The sequence below is a fragment of the Lepidochelys olivacea genome, assembly GCF_965140295.1.
Source record: "Lepidochelys olivacea isolate rLepOli2 genome assembly, chromosome: 14".
NCBI lineage: Eukaryota > Metazoa > Chordata > Testudines > Cheloniidae > Lepidochelys > Lepidochelys olivacea.
Window position 1 is genome coordinate 34,921,731 of NC_140424.1, and position 12,654 is coordinate 34,934,384.

At 43.7% G+C, this 12,654-nt stretch overlaps 1 protein-coding gene across 2 annotated transcripts in view; it reads left to right on the forward strand.

Annotated features, from left to right (window-relative positions):
• The window catches only part of LOC311530572 (butyrophilin subfamily 1 member A1-like), a 59,964-nt gene extending 49,239 nt beyond the window's left edge, over nucleotides 1-10,725 (forward strand). For both annotated transcript variants that reach the window (XM_084647367.1, XM_084647368.1), the window contains one exon: nucleotides 9,458-10,725. In XM_084647367.1, the coding sequence (XP_084503493.1) occupies nucleotides 9,458-9,993 (536 nt within the window). In that variant the 3' untranslated portion in view covers nucleotides 9,994-10,725. The remainder of the gene's footprint in view (nucleotides 1-9,457) is intronic.
• Nucleotides 10,726-12,654: the final 1,929 nt, after the last annotated feature.

Sequence of the window (12,654 nt, forward strand, 5' to 3'; positions counted from 1 at the left end):
AGGGAAAGCAAAAGGTTAAATTTGATGGAAAGCGTCTCGTGGTTATGAAATAAAAGGAAGTAAGGAAAAAATGACAGGTCAGAAAAGGGCAGTGAAGGATGGTATTTTTTAAAAACTGAAAGTAAAAAAACTGTGGTGTTGATTTTTAATTTTTAAAGACATAAAATTTTGATAAATTATAGCCAGATCACTGCTAACACCTCCAGCCAAGGTTGCCAAAGTGTTTCCATTCTAGCATCTGAATTCAGTTGCTTATGAAATGTTCACCTCTAGGACTGAGATTTTCCATTCCCGTCTCTGCCCTAAGGTGATACCTTTTTATAAAAAAAGGTTTCAGCAAAATGGTCCGGCTGGTCTTTAGGAAGAAATTCATTTTCCTGTCCCCAAGAAAGTTAGGTCTTGGTGCCCCAGTCACTCACTCACACACATCCACTGCACAGGTTCCCAAGCAAAACTACGACATTAACAACTTGTGTAACTTCACATTCATTCACTAAATGTTAGTCCTGGGCATTAGATGCCTCCTAGAGGAGTCCAGTAGATGAGGTTTCATCATCTTTCATTTTACGGTACAAAGTGGTAAATAGATGTCAGGAGACTTTTAGGATTCTGTTTGACAGCTCTGGCAGAATTCAACAGCCCCTTGTCGGATTCACTACAAATGTTCTAGAATTAATCTGTGGTGCTGTGAGACCTTGTCTATCAGTGATGAGGCCAATACGACTCTTTGGGAGGATTTTACAGCAGGAGTGAGGTCGGCATGGACTCAGGCTTATAATAAAAATTCAGTTTCAGCCTTACCTATGGAGTGACTAGGGACACTCCCTAATATAGGGAAAAAACAATGTCCTAATGTTTTAAGTGGCTACTGTGTCATTCATTTGTTTCTCATATGATGCACCCATGTCACTCACTCATGACAGACTACGGACTATCGTCCCTATTCCCATGCCAGGTACCTGGGAACCGTGGGCATAACCCACCAGACTTCTCAGGCTGGAGCCCACAAGGGCCTGGCTCTCCTGGGAATGCAGTGAGAGGCAGTGGCAGCCAGAGCAGCAGTGGGTTGGGGGAGCTTCTCCTTCAGCGACTTGGGGCCCTTTAACACTGAGCCACCAGCCAGATTCGAAGCTCAATGAAAGGGGAAAGTAGTAGAGCAATGTGTGGGTATAGTGGGGAAGGTTTTAGCTGCTTTTCAGGGGTTAAAATTTCCCTTAGAGGGAGATACAGGGAAGAGTGAGTCAATGTGGATGATGGAAACCATAAATGATGATAAGTAGATAGAACAGGATATATCCGTGCTGGCAGGGAGAGTGGGGAGCTTCAGTGAATCTCTGCTCGACCCCAGCAGAGCTCCCTGGGGCCCAGGACCAAGAGCCAGAAAACCAGGGAGTGCTCCAGCTGGGACGGGGCCTGTCAAGGTTCCTTCCCCACTCTGAACTCTAGGGTACAGATGTAGGGACCTACATGAAAGACCCCCTAAGCTTATTCTTACCAGCTAAGGTTAAAAACTTCCCCAAGGTACAAACTTTGCCTTGTCCTTGAACCATATGCTGCCACCACCAAGCGTGTTGCACAAAGAACAGGGAAAGAGCCCACGTGGAGACATCTTCCCCCTCAAAATATCCCCCCAAGCCGTATACCCCCTTTCCTGGGGAAGGCTTGATAGAAATCCTCACCAATTTGTACAGGTGAACACAGACCCAAACCCTTGGATCTTAAAAACAATGAAAAATCAATCAGGTTCTTAAAAGAAGAATTTTAATTAAAGAAAAGGTAAAAGAATCACCTCTGTAAAATCAGGATGGTAAATACCTTACAGGGTAAGCAGATTCAAAACATAGAGAATCTCTCTAGGTAAAACCTTAAGTTACAAAAAGACACAAAAACAGGAATATACATTCCATCCAGCACAGCGTATTTTACCAGCCATTAAACAAAAGGAAATCTAATGCATTTCTAGCTAGATTACTTACTAACTAGCAGAAGTTCTGAGGCTGCATTCCTGATCTGTTCCTGGCAAAAGCATCACACAGACAGACGAACCCTTTGTTCCCTCCCCTCCAGCTTTGAAAATATCTTGTCTCCTCATTGGTCATTTTGGTCAGGTGCCAGCGAGGTTATCTTAGCTTCTTAACCTTTTACAGGTGAAAGGGTTTTGCCTCTGACCAGGAGGGATTTTATAGCACTGTATACTGGTTACTCTTCCCTTTATATTTATAACAGGGCTGGTGGCTTGGAGTAAGTACCAAGAGCCAGTATTCACATGTGGGAGGGGTTCTAAGAACAACTGCTGCCATCAGCTGGGTGGTTCTGAGCTCATTTATTGGTTTAAGAAGAGCTCTCGGTGACCAGGCCAGGTGTAGGGCATAGGCCATTGGTGCCCCCTGACTCTGGACACCTTCCACATGTGTGGAATGCCAGAGGAGGAGTTTGTGAGAAAGACTAGCTGTAAGTGCAGGTCATGGCTGTATGTGGCATCTGTGTTAGTAAACCCCTTTAAAGACTTCAGGAATGATGTGAGCCAGGTGAGCTCGACAGTCACACCGTAGGATGGCCCTAGCAGTTATTACAGCAAGGCCTGTGTAATTACTTCCCTATTTCAGAGTGCCCCATAGCAATGTGAGGGGTTACACTGTGTCCCATCAGAGCGATGAACTGTGACATGGAGTAGAGCACGAACTGACAAGCAGGACATTACAAGGTGCCTGATGGCTGGCAGTTACATGACCCTCGTTTATTACTGGCCACTAACCTGTCTGTTTTATGGCCAAGGCTGCCAGAAGACTCCAGTAAAGTGAAAGGTATTACAGCTGCATGTATCCTGGCTGTTCTAGACTGAATTCACTGTTAACCCTGGTGCTATGAAGAGTAGTTTCAGAGTCAGCAGCTGCTCAAGCCATTCCCCATTGCTCACTGAGCATTGCCTACCTTGTATCACTGGTATGTTTGCCCCTGTGTTGTATTGAAGTCTGGTGCTTAGAGACCAGTGTTCTCCAACTGGTTTTTGAATGTTATAATTCTTGACGTCTGATTTGTTGAAATCAATGGGACTCTTTCTTTTGACTTCAGTGGACTTTGGATCATGCCCATAGTGGATAAAGATGGACTAGGTGACTTGGTTTATTTCATAGAATCATAGAATATCAGGGTTGGAAGGGACCTCAGGAGGTCATCTAGTCCAACCCTCTGCTCAAAGCAGGACCAATCCCCAATTAAATCATCCCAGCCAGGGCTTTGTCAAGCCTGACCTTAAAAACTTCTAAGGAAGGAGATTCCACCACCTCCCTAGGTAACGCATTCCAGTGTTTCACCACCCTCCTAGTGAAAAAGTTTTTCCTAATATCCAACCTAAACCTCCCCCACTGCAACTTGAGACCATTACTCCTTGTCCTGTCCTCTTCTACCACTGAGAATAGTCTAGAACCATCCTCTCTGGAACCACCTCTCAGGTAGTTGAAAGCAGCTATCAAATCCCCCCTCATTCTTCTCTTCTGCACACTAAACAATCCCAGTTCCCTCAGCCTCTCCTCATAAGTCATGTGTTCCAGTCCCCTAATCATTTTTGTTGCCCTTCGCTGGACTCTCTCCAATTTATCCACATCCTTCTTGTAGTGTGGGGCCCAAAACTGGACACAGTACTCCAGATGAGGCCTCACCAATGTCAAATAGAGGGGGACGATCACGTCCCTCGATCTGCTCGCTATGCCCCTACTTATACATCCCAAAATGCCATTGGCCTTCTTGGCAACAAGGGCACACTATTGACTCATATCCAGCTTCTCGTCCACTGTCACCCCTAGGTCCTTTTCCGCAGAACTGCTGCCTAGCCATTCGGTCCCTAGTCTGTAGCGGTGCATTGGGTTCTTCCGTCCTAAGTGCAGGACCCTGCACTTATCCTTATTGAACCTCATCAGATTTCTTTTGGCCCAATCCTCCAATTTGTCTAGGTCCCCCTGTATCCTATCCCTGCCCTCCAGCGTATCTACCACTCCTCCCAGTTTAGTATCATCCGCAAATTTGCTGAGAGTGCAATCCACACCATCCTCCAGATCATTTATGAAGATATTGAACAAAACCGGCCCCAGGACCGACCCCTGGGGCACTCCACTTGACACCGGCTACCAACTAGACATGGAGCCATTGATCACTACCCGTTGAGCCTGACAATCTAGCCAACTTTCTACCCACCTTATAGTGCATTCATCCAGCCCATACTTCCTTAACTTGCTGACAAAAATACTGTGGGAGACCGTGTCAAAAGCTTTGCTAAAGTCAAGAAACAATACATCCATTGCCTTCCCTTCATCCACAGAACCAGTAATCTCATCATAGAAGGCGATTAGATTAGTCAGGCATGACCTTCCCTTGGTGAATCCATGCTGGCTGTTCCTGATCACTTTCCTCTCATGTAAGTGCTTCGGGATTGATTCTTTGAGGACCTGCTCCATGATTTTTCCAGGGACTGAGGTGAGGCTGACTGACCTGTAGTTCCCATGATCCTCCTTCTTCCCTTCCCTATTTGTACCTTCAAAAATCCCTTACAAGAAGGTATTAAGGAAACTGAGTAGCCATGTGGAGAGATGTAAAGTTCTGGCACTGAATCAAACTGGCTAACAGATGGAAAGTAAAATGTGAGACAAAAAGGGTCAGTTTTGATACCAGCTTGAAGTTGAGTGTGTCCTACAACGTTCCATACTAATACTGGAGTTATTTACTTTTACCAACTTGAGAAAGGGTCCTGGGTATCATTGTGTGTAGCTCAGTGGAAATCTCTTTTTAAAGTGCAGCAATGGTCAAAAAGCAAACAATGTTCACATGCATATGTATGCAATGGAGAATAATACGAAAAATATTTAGCCACTATATAAATCAATTGAATGCTCTTGTGATGCTGATAGGTGTGGGGGATTGAACCTGGGACCTCTGGTGCTTAGTGCGTGAGCCTCTACTGCATGAGCTAAAAGCCACCTGGCTGTTAGCTAAGGCTTGTAGAGCAGACTCATTTTCTCTCTCTCTCTCTAAGTGTTCCCAGTGCCACTACATGGGACAGAACACCACACCCAGGAGGTGTGTGGGTTACACTCTCACCTGGATACTATATGCATAGGGCCCTTCATTTTTGGTTTTTATTTTATTTAATTTTTCCCAGGAATTTATTGGTGTTTTAGTACTACAACAACAAAAAGAGGTGAAAATTAGTGGAAAAAACTATTAATAATTTTTCTGGGTAAATATCAGGGTTTATTTTGGTGGACAGAAGGACAGGGGAAAAGAGTATTTGGTAGGTTAATGCTTTGATGAATGGAATTTTGGTTTGCTGCAGACCTAAAACACAACTCAAAACACAATGCCACCTTAGAGTTTAAGAAAACAATACATCTCTAACCCCCAAATAAAACTTTTCATTTGAATAAACATCGTACTGTTGTAGACTTAAAACTATTAGCCTATAAATATTTACATTGAATAATTTGGCCACACCATTTGCAGCGCATACACTCAACTTCATCCTTTCCTACTGTTTTTATTTTTTAAAATTTTGAATACTTCCTTGTGTTCTGAAACCTATTCTGATACAGATTTTCGTTTTCTTCCCATTTTAGTGTGTCATATCTTTAAATTATCTGCTAACAGCTTGAAATGTGTATGTGGTGGGCATGAGATTCATCAGTATGTTCAGATGTGCATGCACTTCAGAGCTTGCGTGAGTGCCTGTTTGTTTATTGTGTGTATCTTTAGACTAGTAAGTAGCTGTGTGACTCATGCCCTCTCACCTGGAGTGCCCTTTACACTGCTTTGCTGCTGTAGCCTCTAGTCTGGGCAACCCACAAGTGGCCTCCAGCATGTAAGTCATTCCCACCTATGTCTGTGTGCACTTGCAAACTGCCAGTCACACTCAGACTCTCACTAGCCCAGGGGTGGCCAAACTGTGAGTTGTGAGCCACATGCGATTCTTTTACTGCTGAAGTGCGGCTCGCAGAGCCCTGCATGTGCCCTCCTCTCCATTCTCCACCTACCAGACTGAGGGTGGGTGCAGAGCTCGGGACCTTTGCCTTGCAGTGGGGTGGTGGGGTAGGGGCTTTAGCCCAGCAGGGAGGGGGGGTCTCGGGGTTTCTGCCCAGTGGGGCACACCTGCCTGGGCTCAGGGCTTCAACAGGAGCAGGGCTGAAGTCCTGAGCCCTGTGAGGCACCTCCTGCGGGGCTGAAGACCCGAGCCCCAGCCCCAGCAGGTGTGCCCCAGCTTTTGAACTTCTGAAGATTGTTGTATGCGGCTTGAAGGGCCAGTAAGTTTGGCCACCCCTGCACTATCCTGAATTACAGGCAGGGTGACCCCAGCCCCCTCCCAGTCCCAGACTTTCCCAAGAAATGTACATTTTATACTGTCCAGCTCTCTCCTTGACAATGCAAGCTTATATAAAGTTTGTCATTTTATTAATAGAAATGTGATCACAATTCTTGTTATGCCAAATGGAGTTCCCAAACACTTCAATTCAAACACACTGGTTTAGATAAAACAAGTTTGTTAATTGCAAAGAGATAGATTTTAAGTGAGTACAAGTAATGAGGCATAAAAATCAGAAATGGTTACAAGAAAAATAAAGATAAAATGCAACTAATGCCTAACTTAACAAACTGTGTTACGTTCACAGCCAAGTTTCTATCATCTTACTGGGCAAACTTCTTGGCCATGAGCCCCTTTTCTGTGTAATGGCTGCTTCCTTTATTCCTTCTGATGCAGTCAACTGATGGACAGCAAATGAGAGAGGAAGAAGAGGAATGGGTCTTGGGGTGTTTGTCCGCCTTTTGTAGTGTCAGTCCCTCCTTTGAAAAACATTCCCAGCTGAGATTCAGGAGACGGAGAGTCCATAGGCGAGGATGTTTCCTGCTCGTTTTTCGTCACCTGTTTGAGGTTTCTTTGTCTACCCTTCCTGCTTGATGACTCTGTTTACTGCTTAAGTGCAAATTAAGCAGATCACACATTGCTTTGTTTAGGACAGACCTGTTTGCCAACTTCTGTTTGGTCAGGACTGTGGTTTGGAATATGCGTTAATAACACCATAAAGTGGAACCTTCTATCTTACATACTATGTTGCCCCACAAATTTTATCAGGAGAATATTGACCAGAATTTATGAGTTTTCAGAAAATACCTCATAAGGCATACTGTGTACAAATATTATTTCAATAGTGTGCAAGTGAGAAATATAGTGGTACAGACTATCACAGCATCTACTATATATTATCTAATATTATTTTAATTAAACTCACTTTATAGGTAACAATTTACATTTATGAAATAACAGAATTTGGAATTAGAAAATAGAACCCACTAGAACATAAACCCCAACTTTATGCATTCCCTTTTCATTTTCTCAGTTTTCAGCCTCTGTAAGCCCAGAGTTTGGAGGAAAATTTCTTAGGATGTTTAGTTAACCCTTGAGCAATCCTCTTGTGCAGTCTTTGTTTACTGTTTTGATTTCCAGCTTAAATATCAATATGTATTCCTTAGTGTGATGTGGTGCCTTCTTGATTGAACAGTTATCCCTCTGCTCCTTTCTGGCTTACAGTTCCTTTGTTCTCTGACAATTTTTCTATTCCTTTCACTTCATCTTATATACCTCAGCATGCTGTCCAGATGTTTTATTTTACAGTCCTTACTATTTTTTCATTTTCACTACAACTCTTTTCCTCCTTATTTCTTAAGTCTTTAATTATAGTTTATCTTTTGTTGCAATTTATTTTATTCCCATTTCATTCTTGCTTTACTTAATAGTTTTCTAACAGTGTTTTTCTAATAATTTCTTAGATTACATCAAGACTCTAGTTATTTTGCCTCTTGTTTAATTTCACTATTCTTCCTTTAACGTTTCCACTTTTCCCCTTATACCACTGCCTTTTTTCTTTCAAAGTACTGTCCCTTTTGTCACTGTTCCTACTATTTCTGTCTGTCCTGTCCCCCCTGAACTGGATTTTCTCCCTTCCAGCTCTGTTCCTGGAAACCCTCTGGTGACGCAACTCGCCCACTGGGGTCTGTATCCACTGGCTCCCCACTTACTGTGTCCCTTCTTTTCTGGTGTTGGTTGCTGCCTCTTCCGCTACTGGCCTCTCTCTCGCCCAGTACTGGGCAGTTTCCTCCAGACTCCACCAGCCATTTTTGCGGCTGCCCATTTAGCCTGCACTCAGCATTGTCATCCCCCTCCCCCTTTTCCTTCCCCACAACCCATCCCAGCTCCAGCTCACCCCTTTTCAGTTGCCCTGCAATCCTTGGAGTTCTTTTGAGTCTCCCCAGAACAGTTATTTTGGGCTCCCCTCTTTTTTTAAAAAAGAAATTCTAAACCCAATGAAACTGCCTCCGAGCTGCCAACCTGTGTTGCTCCTATCACTCCTTTGACACAACAGTGTCCAATAAAGGTGGGGCAGAGAGTAGGCTGAGTGGGATACAGGGTGTATTGGGGCAAGAGGGAGGCTGGGGGCGGGGTGCAGAGGACAATGGTGGGGAGGGAGATGGAGGGGATTGAATGGCAGCTGAGGAAGGGGGGGGGGAAGAGTCCCTTTCCAGCAGCCAAGGAAGATAGTGTTGCCAGTTTTCGCCCACTGATCAAGACTCACAGGATTTTGGCATCTGCAGGGGGAGCTTTTATGATGACACAAGAAGTTCCTCTCGTCCTGTCATTTTCAGGGCAGGCATGCAGCCAGAGCTCTGTGCAAGAGCTGAGGACACAGCTCTGCCTTGCCATACAGGAAAGAGGAGAGTAGGGAGTCAGGGTCGTGGTGCTGCTGGCACCTGGAGAGAGGAGTCCCAGGGCAGGCGAGTGGGGAACTCAGAGGAAATAGTGCAGCTGGGTTCCAGTCCTAGGGCAGTGGGAGACTGAAGTGTTGCTGCTGGGTCATGATAGCACAACAGTGGAAAACAAACCAACTAAAAAACACACAACCCTAGACTAAAAAACAATACTTGATTTTAAGAAAGCCTCATGAGTTGAGGGTCTGGCGCCTGATTTTTGATGTCTTGAGGCTGGCAATACTGCTCGCATGTTAGCACATTCTCTAACGGTGACTGATTTAGTAGGGAAGACAAGCCCTCCCAGGGCACGGCAAGAGGCGTTTCTCTGCAGTGGCGTTCTCTTCCTTTGTTCCCTATTATCACTTTCTATATAATCTGATGGGAAAACATAGTAAAGCTGGTTCATCTCTCTGGAGAGGCTGAGGGACAGATAGGGAAGGTTTTAAATCTCAGGCCTGAATCAGTTGATGCTTTTACTCTGCCAGTAGAATGAATCATTCTGGCACTTTCCTGAGCTTTTTGATCTACTCCCTGTTCAGAGCTGGGTAAACTGGAGGAAGAAGAGTCACTAATTTGCTGACAGCTCAGACAGATTATGTCACAGAAATGAATACAACCTTGCCTAGAGCCAAGATCTGCCTCTAAAACTCTGATTTTTCTCTCTCTGCAGCCAGCGTGATTCTGGATCCAATCACTGCTCATCCTGATCTCATCCTGTCTGAGGATCATAAATGTGTAACAAAAGGAGATACAGCACAGAATGTGCCAGACAATCCTGAGAGATTTGATTCTTCTGTGTGTGTCCTGGGTTCTGAAGGTTTCACATCAGGGATACATTACTGGGAGGTGGAAGTGGGGAATGGTGGTGACTGGTGGGTTGTAGGGGTTGCCAGAGAGTCTATAAGGAGGAAGGGATGGCTCAATTTTAGCCCAGTGGAGAAGATCTGGGCTGTGGAGTGTGACTGGGGTAAATACCAGGCTCTTGACTCCTCTGTGATCCATCTGCCCCTGAATGAGCGACTTGGGAAAATTGGGGTTTCTCTGAACTTTGAAGAGCACCATGTAGCATTTTATGATACTGATAACATGGTGGCAATATATACTTTCAAAGAGGTCTCTTTCTCTGATGAGAAAATCTTTCCTTTCTTCTGTGTCTGGAGAACTCCAGGAAAATATATGAAACTGTGTGACCGAGAAAAGAGGTAGCCCTACATTTTCAAGTGTCCATTATTTTTTGTGCCAGCTCTCAAAATTAGTGGGCACTTGTGAAAATTTAAAGCAAATTACTTCTCTGTGCCCAGAATTTTGTACCTTTCAAAACTAGAAAGCATGAATGGTTGGGAGAAAATGTCAATGGCACAGCATTTACCCAAGCTATTTTTCTGACCTCTAGTATTCTGGAGGCCAAATGTGATAAATGAAGGCGGGTGGGGGCGGAGGCAGGGGGCAAGAGCTCCCTTTTATGAACACATAGCCAGCCAGTTAGCTGAAAATTCCTCTTAGTAGCTGTTCTCTGCTTGCTTTACCTGTAAAGGGTTAAAAAGTCCCCTACGTAAAAAAAAAAGAAAAGAAAACGAGTGGGCACCTAACCAAAAGATCCACTGGGAAGGCTAGAACTTTTTAAAATTGGGAAAGAACTTTCTCTTTGTCATTCTCTGGGCTGCAGGGACATGGAGCAGCAATGCTTTAAGCAGGAGTGCTGTGTAAGGTTTGAACCAGGTACGAAAAAGTAAATTCCATACCTAGAAGGAATCATTTGATAGGGAATGTTTAGATAAACGCAATCAGGTTTATTTCTTTATTTTGGCTTGTAGATCTCCCCAGATGCTTTTGTTTGCTTGTAACCTTTAAGCTGAACCCTATTTTGGGTGCTTAATTTTTGGAATTCCTCTTAAAATCTAGCAAAAGCCTAAGTTCCAGATGTATTTTCTTTCTTTTTTTAATAAAGTTTACTTTTTTTAAGAACAGGATTTGGATTGTTGGGTCCTAAGAGCTTTGTGCCTATGTTGTTTGATTAGCTGATAGCAACAGCTAATTTCCTTTGTTTTCTTCTCAGCTCTCCCCGGAGGTGGGGTGAAAGGGCTTGAGGGTACCCCACAGTGGGGAATTCCCAAGTGCTCCTTCCTGGGTCCAAGGGATTTTTTTTTTTTGCATTTGGGTGGTGGCAGCATTTATCAAGCCAAAGTCAGAGAAAAGTTGTAACCTTGGGAGTTTAATACAAGCCTGGAGTGGCAAGTATTAACTTTTAGAATCCTTGTGGGCCCCCACCTTCTGCACTCGAAGTGCCAGAGTGGGAATTCAGCCTTGACACCAAGTCTACACAGGGTCTGAATGAACTCTCCCCTGTCCCCTCTCCTATTGACGGGCTGGCAGAAAAGACATCAGGAACAGACCGTATTTGCATAGACACACCTACTCTGCCTAGGTGCACACCATGATTGAGCTTCTTTCCCAAAATGATCAATTATGGCTGGTTTGGGGTTATAAATGACTTTAGTACTTGAATACAGGGGTAATGAAATGTTGTTATCCTGATTGTATGGGTAAAGGACAGCAGAACTGTTCATAGCATGCCCTGACTGAGGTTTCATTTAGGGTGACCCCCCCCACTAAACAGGGTTAGGGTTGCAAAATCCCAGTGAAAGGGAAAGAGGGTGGGGACAGGAGATTGTATCTGGTTGTATGGGTGCTGCCTAAAGAGTCCTAGACACCATTCGACTTTCACTACAGAGCTGGAGAGGTAATCCCAAAGGCAAGGGGAAATAAGGTGGGATAGTAAAATGCGGTGTAGATAGGTCTTGGAGAGAGGAATCTGGGAAAGGGAGAATGTAGGGATTGACTTTTTTTTCTGGATAAATGCTGATAACTGCAAAGTAACGCACATTGAAAAACGTAATCCCAGCTATGCAAAATGATGGAATCTAAATTAGTTCCTTTTCCTTGTGATGCCACATGATTGGAACATGACCATTTATATCATTAATATTGCCACTATTATACAATTGCAACAAATCTTGTACAAAGTATGTCATGTATGGTATCAATGGAAAAGTTACCATCTATCAAATATCACTATCCTGTTTGTATGTGCATATCATTTTTGTATCTGAAGTTATGAATATTGACTATATACCTGTTTTTTAAATGTGTTTGTTTCTGGGGAAACACCTACAAGGTTGTTTGCACCAATCTAGCCAGCACTAAAATCTTGGGATTAGAAGAACCCTTTATTTGATTAAATTGTTTTTAAATAACCACTCATCATTAAGTCTAGTGTCTGAGTGATGAAACAAGGGTTTGGATACCTAAAGAGACTATATTTCTGACTTCTTGTTAACCAGTGTGATGAGACAGAAGTTTATTCTTCCATAGGATATGCCAAGTCAGTCACAAAAATAATCAGCAGTTTGGGGTGGGACTGCCCCATTTCTCGGCAGTTTGTTCTGAATTTTGTATTTTCAGCTGTGACCCACTGAAGGACAGTGACATTTGGCATACTTTTTGCAAGATTCACAGAAACAGGTCAATTAAGCTTTGGATCAGAACGCCACGCTATTCAAACATTTTAATGGTTAAAGAGTAATTACAATGAGTGAGCAATGACCATATGAGGGTCTTGACATAAAAAACCCTGGAAGGTTTATGCTCACAAAAGGGGTTATCCTTTAGGAAGAAAATTACTGATCAAGAACTGAAAAATCTGTTCGTGGCCAATGATCAGAAAGCAGGGGCTCCACTCTCACCTGCCCCAAATGCAGCTGCTGAAGCAGAAGCAGTGGGAATGCTAGCAGCACAAAATGAACAACAATTTGAACATGAACAAAAACGGGCAGATCTTCAATTGCAGGAAAAGCAAAAGATAAGAAG